Source organism: Kogia breviceps, chromosome 1 (genome assembly GCF_026419965.1).
Source record: "Kogia breviceps isolate mKogBre1 chromosome 1, mKogBre1 haplotype 1, whole genome shotgun sequence".
In the NCBI taxonomy this organism is placed as follows: domain Eukaryota; kingdom Metazoa; phylum Chordata; class Mammalia; order Artiodactyla; family Physeteridae; genus Kogia; species Kogia breviceps.
The window spans coordinates 27181270-27201663 of record NC_081310.1 but is presented as its reverse complement, the minus strand read 5'-3'; the positions used below and the strand labels follow the sequence as shown (position 1 = coordinate 27201663).

Sequence of the window (20394 nt, the reverse complement as noted above, 5' to 3'; positions counted from 1 at the left end):
TAAGACTGGCAAAATGTGGCAACTTTGCACTAATATAATTCTGTTTTTCTCTCACCTCCTGTGCTATTTTTGTCATATGTTAATTACATCTACAGACCCAATCCAATAATATAGTATTATTTTTTAAATCTTACGAGTTTATAAGAAAATTAAGAAAAGGGACACACACACATATCTTTCATAGTTACCCACATAATTACCTTTCCAGTGCTCTTTATTCCTTCCTTTGGATTCAAATTACTCTGTAAAATTTCCTTTCAACCTGAAGAACCCCCTTTAGTATTTCTTACAGGGTGAGTCTGCTACAACAAATTCTCCTAGTTTTTGTTTACCTGGGAATGGCTTTATTTCACCTTCTTTTTTGAAGGATAGTTTTGCTGGATGTAGAATTATTGGTTTATATTTTTTTTTTTCCTCTCAGCACTTCAAGTATGTCATTCCAGTGCCTTCTGGCCTCTATTATTTCTGATTAAAAGTCAGCCATTAATTGTATTTTTTGTTATTTATTTATTTATTTATGGCTGCGTTGGGTCTTCGTTGCTGTGCATGGGCTTTCTCTAGTTGCAGTGAGTGGGGGCTACTCTTCGTTTTGGTGTGCAGGCTTCTCATTGTGGTGGCTTCTCTTGTTGCAGAGCATGGGCTCTAGACAGGCGGACTTCAGTAGTTGTGACTCATGCGCTCTAGAGCACAGGCTCAGTAGTTGTGGTGCACAGGCTTAGTTGTTCTGCAGCATTGGGATCTTCTCAGACCAGGGCTCAAACCCATGTCCCCTGCTTTGGCGGGCCGATTCTTAACCACTGCGCCACCAGGAAGTCCCCATTAATTGTATTGTTGTTCCCTCATACTTGATAAGTTATTTTTCTCTTACTGCTTTCAAGATTCTCTGTGTAGCTTTCAGCAGTTTGATTATTATGTGTCTGAGTGAGTCTCTGTGTTTATCCTACTTGGAATTCAGAGCTTCTTAGGTCCCTAGATAATTGTTTTTTATCAAATTGGGGCACTATCTTGCTTCTCCAACCTAAACCTTTATCACTTCAAACTGAAGACAAATATCTTCTGTAATTACTAATCATGGATTAAGAGGAGTTATATAATCATAAGCTGCTTCAAGTACAGTTTTCTAACCAATCCCTTTAACAGTTGTCCTAGAGCTACTCTAGTGTCATTCATCCTTGCTTTTTAGGTTCATATAGCTCACAGGCTATTTCTGCCTTTAATAGCTATTCTCCCCAGTGTGGTTTTCTTCCAGTAGTATGATCTCACAGCTTGTAGGCTTGCAGAAAGCACTGAATGATTTGGGATGTGTGATGACTCATCTTATTTTCCAGCACTATTTAGGAATTTTTCATAAAAATATATTTTCTATCATTTCTAGAGATTTGGAATAAGAAGAGAAGACAGGTTTAAGGTTTAAATGCTCAGTCCACCATCCTAATCTTGGTTTCAATGCAACAAAATCAGTTACAGAATCCACTCTGGCTTTTTAAGATATAGATTTCATAAATATCTTTGATGAAACTCTGGAAAGTTTCGGTCCTCCTGGATAATTGGTTTAGTGCCCTATGGTTTCTTTTCTGTTTTTTCCTAATTCAGTTTTCCTTTATTTAAGAAATAACAGACCTCTTCAGTGTTTAAAAGGGTATCAGTAATGTGAGTTTCCCTCAATAAAAAAGAATCTGTGTTTTTTACCTCATACCCCAGTGTGACTGTGTTCCTGCCCTTAAAATTATAAATCAGTTCTTTCTTACATGGAGTTTATTATCCTTTCATATCTCACCATGTGTGTTTTACAGTATCAACAAGTAACTAAACTCAAATACACTGTTCAGATTTGATCCTGAATCCATAAAAACCTAACATCTTTCCCTCTCTATCAGAAGTGCTTCATGTTGCTGTATAATTTTGGACTGTTACTACAGTGGGTTTTTTTCTTTTTTTTAATATATTTTTAATTGACATGTAGTTGATTTACAGTGTTATGTTTATTTTTGCTGTACAGCAAAGTGACTCAGTTATACACATATATACATTCTTTTTTATATTCTTTTCCATTATGGTTTATCCCAGGAGATTGGATATAGTTCCCTGTGCTATACAGTAGGACCTTATTGTTTATCCATTCTAAACATAATAGTTTGCAACTACTTATGCCAAATTCCCAATCCATCCCTCCCCTTTACCCTAATTAAACATTTTAAAGGATTTTTTACTTAATAAATTGCTATAAAGCAATATGATTTGTTGTCTGCATTTTGTTTGTAATCATACAGGACTTGCAGAGTGTAAATGATTGTCTTTCAAAAAAGTCAGGTCACTTAGAATTTTTTATGTTTATCAATTTGTAATACATAATTTAAAAAATCAAATAGTTCCATAAGTCTTATTAATAAAATAATGATATCTGCCCCACTCCCTAAAGTCAACAGCTAAAACCTCAGCTGTTTCTTCTAATATTTAAAGTCTTTAATGTTTAGTGTCTTCCCTATTTCTAAGTAGCATGCTTATACTGCCTATAACTTCCTTTCATGGAAGAAGAGTATTCAGCATCTCAAGCCAGCCCAGTCACATGCATGTACTTCTCCTCTCCAGTGTTGGCTTAATCAATATTCAGTGTTTATATATATATATATATTTATTTGTTTTATTTTATTTTATTTTTTGCTGTACGCGGGCCTCTCACTGTCGCGGCCTCTCCCACTGCAGAGCACAGGCTCCGGATGCGCAGGCCCAGCGGCCATGGCTCACGGGCCCAGCTGCTCCACAGCATGCGGGATCCTCCTGGACCGGGACACGAACCCGCGTCCCCTGCGTCGGCAGGCGGACTCTCAACCACTGCGCCACCAGGGAAGCCCTATATTTTTATAAATTTAAAAATATTGTTCACAAGTCGTACTGGTTTATCTATTACTGTGTAACAAATTACTCCAAAACTTAGTGGCTTGAAACAACTTTTATTGTCTCATAGTTTCTCTGAGTCAAGAATCTGGGTATGGTTCAGTTGGATCCAGTAGCTGAGGGTCTCTCACAAGGCCACAGTCAAGGTGTTGGCCAGGGCTGCAGTCATCAAGGCCTGACTGGGGAAGGATCTGCTTTCAAGCTCATTCACATGGTTACTGCTTGTCATGCAGTCCTCTTCATACTCACAGCATAGCAGCTCACTTCGTCGGAAGGAGTAAGCAAGAACCAGAGAGAGAAAGGAAGAGAAGGAAAGAGAAAAAGAGAGAATACTGCCATATTCTAGTCACATTTCTAGAAATGAGTTTCTAGATCCAGCGATCTCACATTTAAGAGGAAGGGATTATAGAAGGGTATGAATGCCAGAGACAGGAATCATTGCTGCTTATGTATCTTAGAAGGCCGCTACAACACAGATGAACCAGTTAATATGCTGTAATAACATTTCTTTTTTTATACAACTCTTTGCTTACTCTGGAATTAATAATTATTATGTATTTGTCACCTTTTGTGTATATACTTTTCCTTATCCATAATCCAATTTCAGTGTTCATGTGATTTTAGTTAAGAACATCAAGTAATCTTTGGGTTTCATTTCATTCCCCTGGAGACAGTCCTCCTGCTCTAGTTTGTGTTGTTTTCTAGGTCTGCTGAGAGCTGTTGCCCTAGGGCTTCCTTTTAGACCATCGTACTGGAAATTTTCTTTGGCTTTCTCCTTCTGATGAATTTCCTGTATCTTAAATCTTATGTATTTTCCACTTTTCCCTACACTTTTTCCCATAGCTTCCTGAGAAGGATTGCATGACCAAGTATAGAAGCCTAGGTGGGAAATCATTTTTCCTCAGAATGTTTAAGATATTATTCCATTGTCTCCTAGCCTCCAATATTGACAAGTCTGCTATTGTTCTTATATATATATAGTCCTTTGTGGTTTTTTCTCCAAGGGCTCCTAAAATATCTCTTCTTAACCCAGTATTCTAAAATAACTTCATTTTGTGTGTGAATTCATCTTTTTTAATTCAATGTGCTGGACAATCTGTGAGCCCTTAAACTTGAGTTCTTCAGTTCTGGTAAATTTTCTTCTATTATTTCTTTGATAATTTTCTTCTCTCAAAATATCTCTTCTCTCTCTCTTCCTGGAACTCATTTTAGTTATATGATGGATCGTCTAGATTAATTCTCTAAATTTTAATATCTCTACTATTAATTTATTTGGCATTTAGTTCTTTCTACTTTATAGATTTCCTTGAGTTTTATTTTCCAACTTTCCTGCTTAAATTTCTGTCATACTTGGTTCATTTCCAAGAGTTATTTCATATTTTTTCATTGCTCCCTTTTTAGTAGTATCCTATTCTTGTTTCAGGGATGTAAAATCTAATCTTACCTCTCTAAGACTATTGATTATGTTGGGTATATTTTATATTTTAGAGGAGGATAGGGTTTTGTTTTGCTTATTTCTATATTGTTGCCATTATTTTTAGTTCTTCTCTTTCCTATTTCTCTCTTTTGTAATTTTGTTCTCTGTCATAGTATATCTCAAATGTCTAGTGGTCTTTAGGTTTCCATGCTAAAAGTTATGTGGAAGTACTTGTGGCGGGGCTTATAAATGGATAGACTTTAATGAGAAGGCAGTCTGCCTTTTCACTACAAGAACCCCCAAATGCCAGCCAGTCAGTGTGTGTGTGTATATGTCTGTCTGTCTGTCTTTTCTCTTGGATTGGTAAGTATTTCTACAGAGGAATCTTGCAGTCTTCTATCAGCTTTCTAGGAACCATGTTGAGGAAGGAGACTGGAAGGTTTTAACATTTGTATAGACTTTTACTTAGTCCCTTTCTTTTCATATGTCTCCTCACTCTTAACTGTGACTAATGTCCCTGGTTCCAGATTTTCTGTGGTTCAGCCTCACCCAAGATTAACTTCCTCTTTGGGAATGGGGAAGATTCAGAAGCCTAACTGTTGGTATTAGAGAAGATCCACAAGTCTTAAAATTTTAAACGAGGCCTTTTTTTTTTTTTTTTGCAGTACCATCCTATTCCCATCTTCAGAAACCATCAATACCTTCAATTCTCAAGCCTTTCCAGGTCCCCCACGCCAGTGGGCTTGCTGTTTATCGGTATAGCCCTTCTACCCATTTCAGGCTTAGGCTTTAGCTTTCTCTGACCTGCTAAATCCCCTTGTGTATGTGCTTCCCACTTCTAAAATTTTACTGACATCTCTCATCATCTTTTGTTATCTCCTTTCCCATTTTATTTATCTTTGGGGTTTGAATTTTATCCCTTTGTTCTCATTTTAATAATGCTTTAAGAAACAGCAGAGATAAAGTATGTATTCAGTCCATTGCATTTAAATATGTCTCTAAATATGTTTGAATTCCTTATCTGGAATTACCTTCATAGCCTGTTTTACCAGTGACATAGAAATACTAGTTTTCTTCTTTTTTTACCCCTTCATTTTTTGCTACTGGTAACTTGAAATGATAGCCCTGATCCCTCAAGATGCTGATGCTGACCAGGCACTGAGAAATCCTAGGTGAGGGACTTGAAAAAAGATACAGGTTTATATGACAGGAGCATTTTGCAAAATGCATCAGGAAACAAACTGACTTAATACAAATTTATGTCTGTGCTATCAGTGGTTATGTTGGTGTGACTGACAGAACCGTAACTAAATCACCCTAATTTCAATAACCCTGCCTGTAGTATTTGTAGTTTAGTTATTTAATGGTTTCAGGGAGAATTTCTTGAATATATTAATATAGTAACTGAGGAACATCATTCTCAACAAAGCTAAGGTCAATGATAACCACACCTTCTTTTAAGGCTGAAAGGTAGACCTAGGAACGAACAATGAAGGAAGCCTTTAAGTAAACATAAGATTTTACAACTGTGCATTTTGCCATTTAATTGCATCGAATGACAGAGTGATATCAGATAGCAAGAGTCCCTACCACCATAATCCTGGGTTTTGGATATATCTAGGACCCACTGATCAGATCAGGCCATTCCAAGAAAGTGAATGATCAACCCAGGAATGGCCTGAGGGAACTCAGAGTCTGATTTAAAATGACTATTCTGGGTGTGAAGTGAACTGAAAAGTCCATGGTAGAATATCACCCTTTTTTGGAAACTAAGAATAGCTCTCGTACCTCCCCAGTCACCTTGTGATTACATCAGGCCCCTCATTGCTCTTTAAACTGAATGTTTCTTCTAGCCTAGATTTTTGCGGCTGAATAGGCATCGAGCCTAGGGAATAGAGTAATTCATTTTCTTCCCAGTTACAGAAGAGTTAACTTATAAGAAATGTCTTTATTTTGATGGGATGTTAGTTACCAGGGTATATACATTTGTTAAAGCTCATCAACCTTTTCACTTAAAATGTATACATTTTACTGCGTGTAAATTATACCCCAATCAGGCTTCCCTGGTGGCGCAGTGGTTGAGAGTCCGCCTGCCAATGCAGGGGACACGGGTCCATGCCCCGGTCTGGGAAGATCCCACATGCCGCGGAGCGGCTGGGCCCGTGAGCCATGGCCACTGAGCCTGCGCGTCCGGAGCCTGTGCTGGAGAGGCCCACGTACCACCAAAAAAAAAAAAAAAAAAAACAAATTATACCCCAATCAGTTGATTTTAAAATATGGATATCTTGTGGAATTTACAAGACTTTCTCCTACTTAAATTATTTCAGGTAGTATACTAAAGTCGTTTGATGTGGATTTCTACATCTTTCTTAAGCTTTAATCCTCTGATCTATATAACTCAGATCTTAACAGTACCTACTTCAGAGAGTTGTAAGGATTAAATTTTTTAATGCATATAAAATACTTAGCACAATACCTGGCACATAGTAGATCCTCAGTATATTGTAGCTGCAAATTATTGTTAATACTTACTACTGTCTACATTGTCATTTCCCCTTTGACTTCTCTTTTTATTGTCTTTTCACAGAAAACCCATATAGACAGCTACCCTGTAACTGTCATGGAAGCATGCCTGGAAAGACAGCAATCGAACTTGGACCTCTATGGTATGTGCCTAAGCATAATATATTCAAAATTGATGTATGTATTGATTTGATTGTTGACGTTTGATTACGTGTGGTAAAAGACAAGCAAATTAAGGTTCAAGTTTTTTGCAGCTTTTTTATTTTTTTTAACATCTTTACAATTTTTTTTTAAGTATAGGAAAGTAATTATGATTCTTTTCCCCCTATGAACCTGAGGTGTTTTGTTTTCAGATTTTTCTGTACCATTATTCTTCTAAGTTTGTGACAGGGCTAAGATGCAGTAGGATCAAAGAGCAGCCTAGCTGATCTGCAAATAATATGTTTCTGCATAGTAAGAATGAGGCTTTTTTCAGTTAATAACTATAGAACTAGGGTGTGACTGTAGAGTGATCACTGTAACCTTTTATAGACCAGTCAACTAATATATTAATAAAAGGTCTTTGAGGAATTGGTTTTAAGTAAGGGTGGCATGTGAAAGTAAACGTCTGCTTTTGTGTTAGGTAAAGCTGTTTAGACAGGACACAGCTGCAGATATTTAATGTATGTGTGCTTTTGCATCCTTAGTAACTAGTTATTGTGTTTTTAATGCCTTAAAGTTGAATTGCTTTTACTCAGAATCCTTCCCATAAGCGTTTGTTACTAGAGATTCTTGTAGAAGTTGAGATTCCTGACAGCATTGTGACAATAATCACTGCAAACTTCAACCTCATTACTTTACCAGGCCAAGGTTTGGCCATCTACTAAGCCTAAAAATTAACCTAATAGTAAACATTTGTGCTGATACCCATTATTTTATCTTCATTTCATGTAAATACTTGTAGATTAAGAATGACCTGGCCAGCCTTATCTTCTAGTATTCTCTTACTTGTATCACACATTGATCCTACTCACTGATCTTGGAACTAGGGAAATGAAGAACAGGTTGCTGGATCCAGAAAGATCTCCTAGCCCAACTCCTCCCTCATCTTACAGATGAGAAAATTATGCCACAATGTATGTAAGTGCTGGCTAAAACTGACCCCCTGAAATTTAGTTAGTAGCACAGGCAGAGCCAGAACTCAGGTTTTCTGACCTCCAAAACTGAGGTCTAAACCGTGACTTAAGATTTTCTCACTTAAAGCCATTGTTCGTATCTTTACACTCATTCAGTCTCTTACCCCTTCCCCACCCCCAGTTTAAATTATACATCCTCTTTGAAGTTTCTCCTTAAGTGCTTAAACCCAAAATAATCTTTGTCTTTTAGTAAATCTTATGTTGATCACTCATTTGACACTCAAAATCACATATCCTTTCATAATTTGCTAACCTTGATGATAGCTTCTCTTCCTTGAGGAGGGTATACTTTGTACTAGGGATCGTAGGTGTACTATCTCATTTAATTCCCTTAACAAGTCTGTGAGAGGTTTTATTTTCCCTATTATGATGAGGAATATGAGACTCAAAAGCAGTAATTATTCAAGATTTCATGGCTAGTGAGTGGTGGAGCGAGGACAGGAATTCAAGTTTATCTGACTTGGAACTGATATTCTGTCCATTATACCTGTAACTCTCAAATTAAATGGGAAGCATATCAGACTCAGCCCTGGGCCATTTTTTTAACTACATCACCACCAGCATATGTAATTCTTATGTATCTCACCCTGTCCACCATATATACACTGGAATTAAGGTTTACTATTATTGGAATATGCATTGTGAAAACCTCTGCCTTACACTATTTCCCTGTCTAGATTTTGTTTAGATTTATAAGCTTTCATAAGGTAAACACTGAATTTTATATATCTTTGGTATATCTTACACCTCTATGTACCACAGGACTTATACACCTTATGAGGGCTCAATAAATTCTTGTTGACGTAATGTGAATAAAATTTCCTTGACTAATCCCACTAGCTTAGAGAACTGACATGATAAAAGGTGTGGGCAAATTATCTTACTTGTTAAATTATGAAGACTTACTTTTTTTAAAGAAAACATTTCTCAAACCCAATTCTGTGTTCTTTTTTCAGGTCAAGTTCTCTTTTCAATACTGGATTCCTCAAAAGAATGCTATTTGAATCTCTTCACCATGGTTTAGATGACATTCAGACCCTAATAAAGACATTAATCTTTGAGTCAGAGTGTACTCCTCAAAGTCAGTTTTCAGTTCATGCACCTTCAAATCTCAACAAGCAAGGTGACTAATTGAACACTAATTTACAAGCTTACAAATTGGTTATCAGAAATACTCCATCTTTTTATCTTTATTTGATGTTATAATCAAAAGCAGTATAATTATAAGTTGTGTGCTTTAAGTAAATCATCTCTAATGAGTCTAATCATAATCCGGTTAACTTTTTTTTTTAATTGCATAGTTTTCTTCAGTTTTATATTAGGGGCATGAAATAAATAATGATTTCGTTAAGACAGATGTATTTTTTAAATTTTAGTAGATTAAAAGAACTAAAAGTCTGTTGTGATTTTACTACCCTACATCTGCTTTCTAGAAAGAGAATTCTGAGATCACTCTGAGAATAGTGTGGCCAAAAATTTTGTAATATCCATTAAGACATGGAAGCTAGCTTTACACTTATCACTCAGTAAAGCTAAGTTTTTTCTCCTTTGTTTTATCTCGCTATTGATATAAGGATGGGCTTGAAGGAGCTCTTATTAAAAAGGGCTAAAATATGAATTCTTGTAGCCTGTTTTGGTCACAGAATCTCATATATTCATAAAAGCAGTGTGCATAGAATTAAGTAAGCTTTTATTTAAACTTTGAATTGTTGCTTACTGTCATTCTGTAAAATATTTTATCATTTCCATTTTTTATTTTAGAAGAATATGGTGTATTTATTAAAACTACAGATGAAACCACAACAGATAATTACATTACACAAGGTATGTATGTATATGTGTGCATATATATGTATGTATGTGTCTGTGCAAAAGGGCACATAGCAGAAGGGTAATTGGAAGGGAAGAGAGAGCTTTGGTAGCGTACTTCAAAATGCATTTTCATATTATACCAACAACAAAATTATAATAAACCTTGTTTTTTATCTGGCATTTGCACAATTCAAGGTTTCTATTAACATGTACTTTGTTCACATCTCTAATATATGGTGATCCCCTTGCAAGAGCTATAAGATCTTAAAGAACCATGTGAACCAAAATAAGATCAAATTATATTTGATAAAGGTTATAGAGTTAAGATTAAATTTTATTCTAATTCTTATAAACGTTCTCATCAACGTATGACTTAAAGGAATTCCATTGATTAACCAGAAGACCCTATACTCTGGCCGTAAGAATTTATTACATGGCCTTTCTTACAATTTAGGGTGTGTGCATACTTTAAAATTTACTTATATTAGACACTGCAAATTCATATCAAAAGGGTGTTAAGACTTATAATGTCAGTGCCTTAATGTCTACAGTTTTTAAAAGACAATGTTAGATTCTAAATGTGTTTTGTATACAGGTAAAAACAAAACAGTGTTAAGACTGAAAGAACAGAGGACTGTAATTACAAGCTATAATTTTGTATTAGTTGCTCAACATTTTAGTGTTGATCTTCAAAGACAAGAAAATTTCAATTCCTGCTAATAGCTTACGGTTTAGTAATTACTGCATACTCTTTCCAACAGTCATGTTCATTTGGCATCTTCAACTAATTTGCGAAGATTCAAATCACTTAAATGATTTATTCTCCTTAATTTCTCTGTTGGAGGGAAGAAAAAGGCATTATGGTATACTGTGAAGCACATTAGATTTAAGAGCATCATTCTACTTCTTTGTGTCATTTGTTGTATAACCTCAGCCAGGTCGCCCACCTTCAAAAGAGTTGTCATAAAACCTTTTTAGAATAAGGTAAAACATAAGTTTTAAAAATATTTAAAATCTCTGAGCCTTTCTCATGTATAAATTAAGGGAATTAGACTAATCTCTTTGGGTTCTTTTATAGCTCTGAAATTATATGATTATTCTAAACTAGTATATCAACATATAGAATCTTACATGATAGAAAATATCAGGCAAAAAAAAATCCATGTACTGCTGATGGTAGTAATTATTAAGGTTTGGTATTGGATTTTTAGTCTCAGATTTTCCTAAATCTTCTTAGGTTTAATGTGAGAGTATAATCAAGTTTTAATTATTTGATTTAATGGGGGAGTCATGAGGCTACAGTTCAACAATAATTTATATTTATCTTTGAATGCAGTTTATCATTTTCATGCATCAGATTTCACTTCTGAATACTTTTGCTTAAGTGAATGTTAGTTTTCATAAAAATTTAAAATTTGGCCATAATAACATCCTTGTAGAAATTATTGAGTTGAATGTTCAGAAAAAAATCTCATAGTAACTTGGATATCTCAATTGTCTTCCTTTTGTGATTTTTGGAAGGATACATTGCTAGAAACTTAACTTGCTAGCTGCCTTTCACTTAAAATGTAAAGGCTAAGTACTGTGGTAAGAAGTAGGCAATGAGATCATACATTTTACCTTTTTAAATTCCTGTATCCAAGCCCTTGAGACTGATTTTGTGTTGGTTTTGTTTTGTATTCACTGAAGACCTACCGTATATCAAATACAGTTGACCCTTGGAACAACCCCAGGGTTAATCCATGTGTAACTCAGAGTCAGCCCTTCATCCACAGATTCAACCAACTGTGGACAATGTAGTACTGTGGTTTTTACTATTAAAAAATATCCATGTTGAAGTGGACCCACACAATTCAAACCTGCATTATTCAAGGATCAACTGTATTGGCATTCAGTAGAGAATACAAGTATAGAAATAAAGGACATTATTCCCAGGAACTTAGAATATAATTTGGGAAGAAAGGATTTATACACATAAAAGACCTAAATACGTGAAACAAGGAAACAAAAAATGACAGAACTTAAACTCTGAGAAGTGTAGTATGGGATGACTGGCCCAGAATTCATAAATAGCTTTCTACAGAAGGTGGAAATAGACTTGAGGCTTAAAATTGAAGAAGGTAGAAAAGAAGTTCTGATTCAGCAAACAGTTAAATATTAACATTACATGGGTGAAGGATAGTGAAAGTATCAAGAATATATATCTTACTCTTACAATAAAAGCTATCTAGAATTAAGATTAGATAGATAGGTTGAAATGGTGTGTGTCAGAGGATTTAGATTCGAAGACAGTATGTAGTTATAAAAGTATCTGGCTTGTAATTTTTAAGAGAATGCTAACTTTCTGTGTTTATGTATGTTTCAGGAAAGAGAAGAAGTAACGAAACAACCACAAATTTAGCCAAGAGGCAAAAGACTGATGTCAGTACTGAACATCCTCCCTTTTATTACAACATCCATAGACACAGCATTAAAGGAATGAATATGCCAAAGTAAGACAGTCAGTGAATGACAGTATATATATTTAATATTTTAATGACATTGTGATTTAAATAAAAGTACAAGAACCTCATTATTTTTTTCCTTTCCTCGTTCCAGGTTAAAAAAGTTTTTGTGCTGTCTTTCTCAAGCAGGCTTTCGAGTAAGCCGAACTCATTTTGACCCGATGGGTGTCCGTACAGATGCACCTCTAATGCAGTTTAAGTCTATCCTTTTAAAGTACAGCACCCCCACCTACACTGGAGGACAGTCAGAGGGCCATGTCCAACCAGCATCCGAAGATACAGTAGCCGACAGAGTTGAAATGTCAGTGAATGACAAAGCAGAAGCAAGTGGATGCAGAAGATGGTAAATGTAAAAGAAGTTTGTTCCCAGATGTCTGTGTTGATGGCCTAATAGTTCTCTATATCAACTGTAGTGCTTTTTCTATTCTTTCAATTCAGTTGTGTAAAAATAAAAAAAAAACAGTGCTGTTTTCATTCAGAAAATTAGCAGTTTCTAACTTAGCTGGTTTGGGAGCTATGCTTTCCAAGTTTTTCTTATTTTAAAGAAAGCTTAAAATTTTAATGAAAACATTTCATGTGAAGCCAAGTTTGTGACTGAGATCACCCTACTGTTTAACACTCAGAAAATTTTCACATGAAAAGGGTTTGGAATTTTATGTATGTTATGGAAGCCATCCTTTACTATACTTAATCACATCTCTACTTAAACTGATTCATGATGTTTATGTTTTTCTGTTTGTAGTGTATAAGATGAAGCCAGAGCCTTTTATTAAAATGACCCTAAATAGGAGGAACAATGTCCTTTCAGGTCACTAATATATTTTTTCACAGATACAAGCTAAAATATATTCCCAATTTCAAGAAATCATACCTCTCCCCACATTGATCTTTCATTACTAGCTTTTGAGAAATTAAATCATTGCCTGAGATAGAAATACATTTTCTTATAAGTTTAAGGTCTATATGACTCAACTTCAGAGTAAGATTTTGTTAAAGTAAATTGAGACCACTGTTCTTATATAGTGATTGTTCACAAGCACTAAATTCTTTAGAGAGATTTTGTTATGAATTAAACAAACTGGGTGATCTCAAGTGCCTCAGTTAATGCACGTACAATATTCATTTGCTTGGCTGTCTACCTCTCAGGAGTAAAACTTGTCACCTTATGACTTTATGAAGTGAGGATTTTCTTGTTTTTGGGGGGGTGGTTTGGCTTTTTTGTTGTTTTGCTTGTTTTTTGGTGTGTGTATGTGCTAATTTTTTGTACAAGTAGCTCAGGCTAACATGACTATGAAAATTAGTTGGAAAAAAATCTTGCTTCCATTAATAAATATTGTTCTTGCTTCATTTGAATGTAAGACTTTGGATGAAAAGATATACCCAAAATTTAGATTTTTGTCTCAAGGATTTAATACATATTTACCTTGTTAGAGGAAGTAACTTTACAAGCAGTAAGCTTGAGAATTGAGGGAGAATAACAACTGAAAGGTTTAAATACACCATGTAAGCACTCCCATGACATATATAAAAATTCAGGGAGTCTAGGTTGCATCAATGTAGAATATTAACTTAGAGGAAATAAAAGAAAATCTCTTTGTGTTATTACAGCACAGCCCTAGAAGGATGCTTTTTCTTGTCTCCAATTAATAGAATTTTAGTAAAATGAACAGGTGAAGTGCAAGTTAGTCTCTATAATGACCAAGTTAGTCTCTATAATGACCATTAAAAAAAACCTTTATTATTCCTGCCAGTTAAAATTATAACTCACAAAAGAACATAAAAAGAAATAAAAGTTATTACTTTTTTTTGTATACTTAAGATTACTATAAATCCATAAGACAAACCAGCACATGGACCATCTGATTATTTATAATATATGTGTATGGGGAGAGGAATCGAGGTGAAGGAGGAGGATGTGGAACTCACCTCCCCCTACAAACACTCCAAAAATACATCTGCATGTGGAACAATTCTCACTGAAAACTAACTGGAAACTGTCAGAAAGACTCCTGTACAACCAAGGCTGTAAGAAAGATTCACACAGAAACGGATAAGAAGGGAAAACAAGCAATCAGGTCGGGACCTGTGACCCTGGGGGGCGACTTAGAGGAAAAGGGAGATTACATGGGCAAAGGTCCTCCCTGCAGGGTGAGTGGTTCAAGCCACATATTGGATGCCTCAGCCCTGGGGTCCAACAAAGGGAAGATGAGCCCCCTTGGCCAGTTGGAGGGCCAGTGAGACTAACAGGAGGGCTGTGGGAAGGCTGCAGTCCACTCGAGCACATGGATACTCGCCTGCTCTCAAAGCTGGGTGGAAAGGGAGATTGAAATTGAAACCTCGCGAGTGCCTGACTCCTTTCCTGTGAATGCTCTGGTATACACCCCAGCCTGAGCTGAGCAGATACTTCAGCACTGCTTGCCTTGCATCACATCTTCACATTGGAGCAAGGGTTGCCACAACCAAGGAAAAAGCTCAGCTTGCCGTAAGATGCCAAGGCAGCTCAAACCCTAAGGGCTGTCTTAACGGAGTGGGGCAGCCATTACTGGCAATTGCACAGGTCGTGCAGCAGAGGCACTCAGGATCTCTGACAGGCCAGACCACCATAGCCAGCACCTCAACCCTTGACCCTCGCTGAATACCCACTTCTGCACCTCTTGCTCCAGCACTGCTCCCCTCTGGTGTGAGGGTGACAGTGCTGGGAGGGGTAAGAGCACACACTTAAAGGTAACCAAGCCAGCTTAGACCTGACCCTCAGGGCTTCTGCTCCAGCAACTTGGAACCTGACCCTACCCCTGATAGGCCACTGAGAAGATGGGAAGCCCTGCCTCACACCTGACTCCAGCCCTGGCCCCTCCATCTCCAGCCCTGGCCCCTCCATCTCCAGCCCCACCTCCCACCAAGGTGATAGCTGCCAGCACACACTGAAGAAAGATGTGACCTGTGTTTTTGTCAGATCCAGCTCTCCCACCAAAGAACATGCAGACTATATAGAGACACTCCCACATAAGGACCCCTTCAAGAATCCCATAGGTAACTGTCACACCTAATTTCACAGGGACAGAGAAAGATAAGCCAAATAAGGAGAGAGGAATCTGTCCCAACTGAAAGAGCAAGAGAAAATAGCTGGGGGCAGGGGGCGGGGGGGGGGGGGGAACGGACTAATGAAACAGAAATAAACAATTTACCAGATAAAGAATTCAAAGCATTAGTAATAAGCATGCTAACTGAATTAGGGAAAGGAAGAGATGAATACAGTGAGAATTTTTAAAAGGAACTAGAAAATATAAAAAAAGAACCAGTCAGAAATGAAGAACACAATCATTGAAATGAAAAACAAACTGAAAGGAATGAACAGCAGACTAGGTGATACAGAACACATAAATGATCTGGGAAGATAGATTAATGAAAATTACCCAATGAGAAGAGCAAAAAGAAAAACCAAAAAAAAAAATCTTGAGCTGGTAAGTTGTGCAGCCGCTTTGCGCTAGAAACTCTGGTCTGAAGGTTCTGGGTTTGAGGCCTCTACCCGCCGCACCGTATGAGCCAGTGAAACTAGACTAACTGCAGAAGAAAAGAAAAGAAAAAAAGTGGCCTGGAACTGAACCAGCGATATCTTCGAGGTCTGCCTGTATACAATTTGATGAATTTGTACATATGCAAACACTCGTGAAACCATCACCATGATCAAGGTAAGATACAGTTTCAATGAGCTCAGAAGTGAACAAACAGCATGAGAGGCTAAGAAGAGTCCAAATGTGGAAGCCATTTGCAAATGTTCCTTTTGGATAAAACTCTCCTCCTTCTAGGACAAGTAGAGAGAGAGAGAGAGAGAGAGAGAGATCAACATTATACCCACGGGAGAAGAACAATCAACACTAAGAAAGCAGAACTTTATCCTAAAAACTAAAAGAAAAGCATGCCTTTGAAAATTACCTTCTATAAGAAGCAGAATTAAAAATAAACAAAACCAGCTTTTGTTCAAAAAAAAAAAGAAAAACCAAAAAAAAAAAAAAAAACAGTTTAAAGAATCTTTGGGGTAACATCATGTGTACCAACATTCACATTATAGGGGTACCAGAAGGAGAAGAGAGACAGGGGTCAAAAATGTACTAATAAAATTATGGCTGAAAACTTCCAAAGCCTAAAGGAAACAGATACCCAGATACAGGAAGCACAAAGGGTTCCAAACAAGATGAACCCAAAGAGACCCACAGCAAGATATATCAAAATTAAAAATGGCAAAAGTTAAAAGAATTCTAAAGGCAGCAAGAGAAAAAGTCATACACCAGGGAACCCTCATAAAGCTATGAGCTGATTTTCCTTCAGAAACCGCAGGCCAGAAGGGAGTGGCATGATATATTTAAAGCGATGAAAGGGAAAAACCCACAACCTAGGATACTCTACCCAGCAAGATTATCATTTAGAATTGAAGGCAAGATAAAAGAATTTCTCAGACAAGCAAAAGCTGAAAGAATTCATCAATACTACATCAACCCTAAAATAAAATGTTAAAGGGTCTTCTCTAAGTAGTGGAAAAGAAAAGGCTATAACAAGAAGGAATTATCTAAGGAAAGGAAAATCCCACTAGTAAAGGCAAATATGTAGTAAAAGCGGAGTATCAACCACTTAAATAAGCTAGTACAAAGATTAAAAAACAAAAAAATTATAAAATCAAGTATAACTTGATATTTGATACTGGTATACTTGATATCCCAGTAAAGGGATAAACACGAAGATGTAAAATATAAGAAATACAAAGTGTAAGGGAAGGTAGTAAAAAAAAAAAAAGATCTTTTTAGAATGTGTTTGAACTTAAAGGACTACCTATTTAAAACACACAGATATATGTCAACATATATGAACCCCATGGTAACCACAAATCAGAAACCTACAATAGATACACAAAAACAAGAGAGAAAGGAACACAAACATACCACTAAAGAAAATCATCAAACCACAAGGGAAGAAACTAAAGAAAGAACAGAACAGGGAAGAAAATAACAAAAATAACCAGAAAACAAGTAATAAAATGGCAATAAGTATATACCTATCAATAATTACTTTAATGTCAATGCACTAAATGCTCCAATCAAAAGACACAGGGTGGCTGATGGGACAAAAAGAATAAGGCCTTCCTATATGCTGCCTACAAGAGACTCACTTCAGAGCTAAAGACAAAGACTGAAAATGAGGGGATGGAAAAATATTTCATGCAAATGGAAATGACAAGAAAGCGGCGGTAGCAATACTCATACCAGACAAAACAATTTAAAACAAAGGCTATAACAAAAAACAAAGAATGGCATTATATAATGATAAAAGGACCAATACATAAAGAGGATATTACACTGGTTAACATACGCTCCCAAAACAGGAGCAGCTAAGTATATAAAGCAAATACTAACAGACACAAAGGGAGAAACTGACAATAATACAATAATAGTAGGGGACTTCAACACCCCACTTACATCAATGGACAGATCATCCAGATAGAAAATCAATAAGGCAACAGTGGTCTTAAATGACCAAACAGACCAGTTGGACTTAATAGGTATCTACAGTACATTCCATCCCCAAAGAGTAGAATATACATTCTTTTCATATGCAATGGAACATTCTCCAGGATAGGTCACATGCTAGGCCACAAAACAAGTCTCAACAACTTTAAGAAGACAGAAAGTATATCAAGCATTTTTCCCGACCATATGGAACTAGAAATCAGTTGCAGGAAGAAAAATGGGAAAAACACAAACATATGGAGACTAAACAACATGCTACTGGAGGGGGGAGCTCAATGCAGAAATCAAAAAGGAAATCAAAAATCCCTTGAGACAAAATCTACGGGATACAGCAAAAGTAGTTCTAATATGAAGTTTACAGCAATACAGGCCTACCTCAGGAAACAAGAAAAATCACGAAGAAACAGCCTAACCTTCCACCTAAAGGAGTCAGAAAAAGAAGAACAAAAAAAGTCCAAAGTCAGCAGAGAAGGAAGGAAATAAAGATCAGAAAGGAAATAAAATGGAGACGAAAAAAACCAAAAACAACAGAAAAGATCAGTGAAACCAAGAGCTGGTTCTTAGAAAAGATAAACAAAACTGATAAACCTTTAGCCAGGCTCATCAAGAAAAAAAGAGAGGACCCAAATAAACAAAATAAGAAATGAAACAAAAAATACCAGCTGATACCACAGAGATACAAAAAATCATAAGAGAAGACTATGAACAGCAATATGCCAACAAACTGGACAATCTAGAAGAAATGGACAAATTTCTAGAAACATACTACGTTCCAAGACTGAATCAGGAAGAAATAGACAATCTGAGCAGACTAATCACTAGTAGTGAAATTGAATTTTCAATTAAAAAATACTCCCAGCAAACGTAAGTCCAGGCCTGGACAGCTTCACAGGAGAATCTACCAAACATATAAAGAGGAGCTAATACCTATCCTTCACAAACTACTCCAAAAAATTGAACACTCCCAAGTTCATTCCACAAGGCCACCATGACCCTGAAACCCAAACCAGAAAAAGACACTGCCAAAAAAGGAAATTACAGGCCATAACTTTGATGAATACAGATGCAAAAATCCTCAATAAAATATTAGCAAACTGAATTCAATAATATATAAAAAGGATCATACACCATGATCAAGTGGGATTTATTCCAGGGATGCAAGGATGGTTCAATACTTACAAATCAATATGGTACACATTAGCAACAAGGATAAAAAATCATATGATCATCTCAATAAACATAGAAAAGCATTTGACAAAATTCAACATCCATTTATGACAAAAACTCTCATCAAAGTTGGTATAAAGGTTATATCTCATATACGTTGGCATATATCTAAATATAATAAAGGACATTATGGCAGTAAACATCACACTCTATGGTGAAAAGCTGAAAGCTTTTCCTCTAAAATCATGAACAAGACAAGGATGCCCACTCTTGCCACTTCTATTTAATGTAGTATTGAAGTTCTAGCCACAGCAATCAGACAAGAAAATGAAATACAAGGCATACAAACTGGAAGGAAATAAGTAAACTGTCACTATTTGCAGATGACATGATACTACAGAAAAACCACAAAATCTGCACCAAAAAACTATCAAAATAAATGATTCAGTAGTTGCAGGATATAAGATTAATATGCAGAAATGCTCCCTGACTTCAAGCTATACTACACAAAGCTTGAGTAATCAAAACAACATGGTACTAGCACAAAAACAGACACAGATCCGTGGAACAGAACAGAGAGCCCAGAAATAAACCCATACAATCATGGTCAATTAATTTACAACAAAGGAGGCACAAATATACAGTGAAGAACAGTCTATTCAATAAGTGGTACTTGGAAAACTGGAGAGCTACATGTAAAAGAATGAAATTAGAACACTCCCTAACACCATACACAAAAAAACCTCAAAATGGATTAAAGACCTAAATGTAAGACCTGAAACCATAAAACTCTCAAAAGAAAGCATAAGCAGAACACTCTAACATAAATTGTAGCAATATTTTTTTGGATCTGTCTCCTAAGGCAAAAGAAATAAAAGCAAAAAATAAATAAATGGGACCCAGTTAAACTTAAAAACTTTCTTTCATACAGCAAAGGAAACCACTGACAAAATGAAAGAGAACTTACTGAATAGGAGAAAACATTTGCAAATGGTATGATTGATGAGGGGTTAATATCCAATAACACATAAACAGCTCATACAACAAAAAAACAAAAATCCAATTAAGAAATGGGCAGAAGACCTAAGTAAACATTTTTCTAAAGAAGGTATACAGATGGCCAACAGGCACATGAAAAAAAAAATGCTCAGAGAAATACAAACCAAAACCACAATGAGATACCACCTCACACTGGTCAGAATGGTTATCATCAAAGCCTACAAATAACAAACACTGGCAAGGATGTGGAGAAAAGGGAACCCTAGGACACTGTTGGTGGGACTGTAAATTGGTGCAACCACTATGGAAAATGGAATGGAGGTTCCTCAAAAAACTGAAAACAAAGTTACCTTATGATCCAGCAATTCCACTGCTGAGTATAT

The 20394-nt window shown here is 36.2% G+C and overlaps 1 protein-coding gene across 3 annotated transcripts in view; it reads left to right on the top strand.

The window, feature by feature from the left end:
* The window catches only part of TRMT1L (tRNA methyltransferase 1 like), a 186295-nt gene extending 172622 nt beyond the window's left edge, over positions 1-13673 (top strand). For all 3 annotated transcript variants that reach the window (XM_067029575.1, XM_059076627.2, XM_059076639.2), the window contains exons 11-15: positions 6900-6978; positions 8967-9133; positions 9772-9834; positions 12188-12314; positions 12421-13673. In XM_067029575.1, the coding sequence (XP_066885676.1) occupies positions 6900-6978; positions 8967-9133; positions 9772-9834; positions 12188-12314; positions 12421-12673 (689 nt within the window). In that variant the 3' untranslated portion in view covers positions 12674-13673. The remainder of the gene's footprint in view (positions 1-6899; positions 6979-8966; positions 9134-9771; positions 9835-12187; positions 12315-12420) is intronic.
* Positions 13674-20394: the final 6721 nt, after the last annotated feature.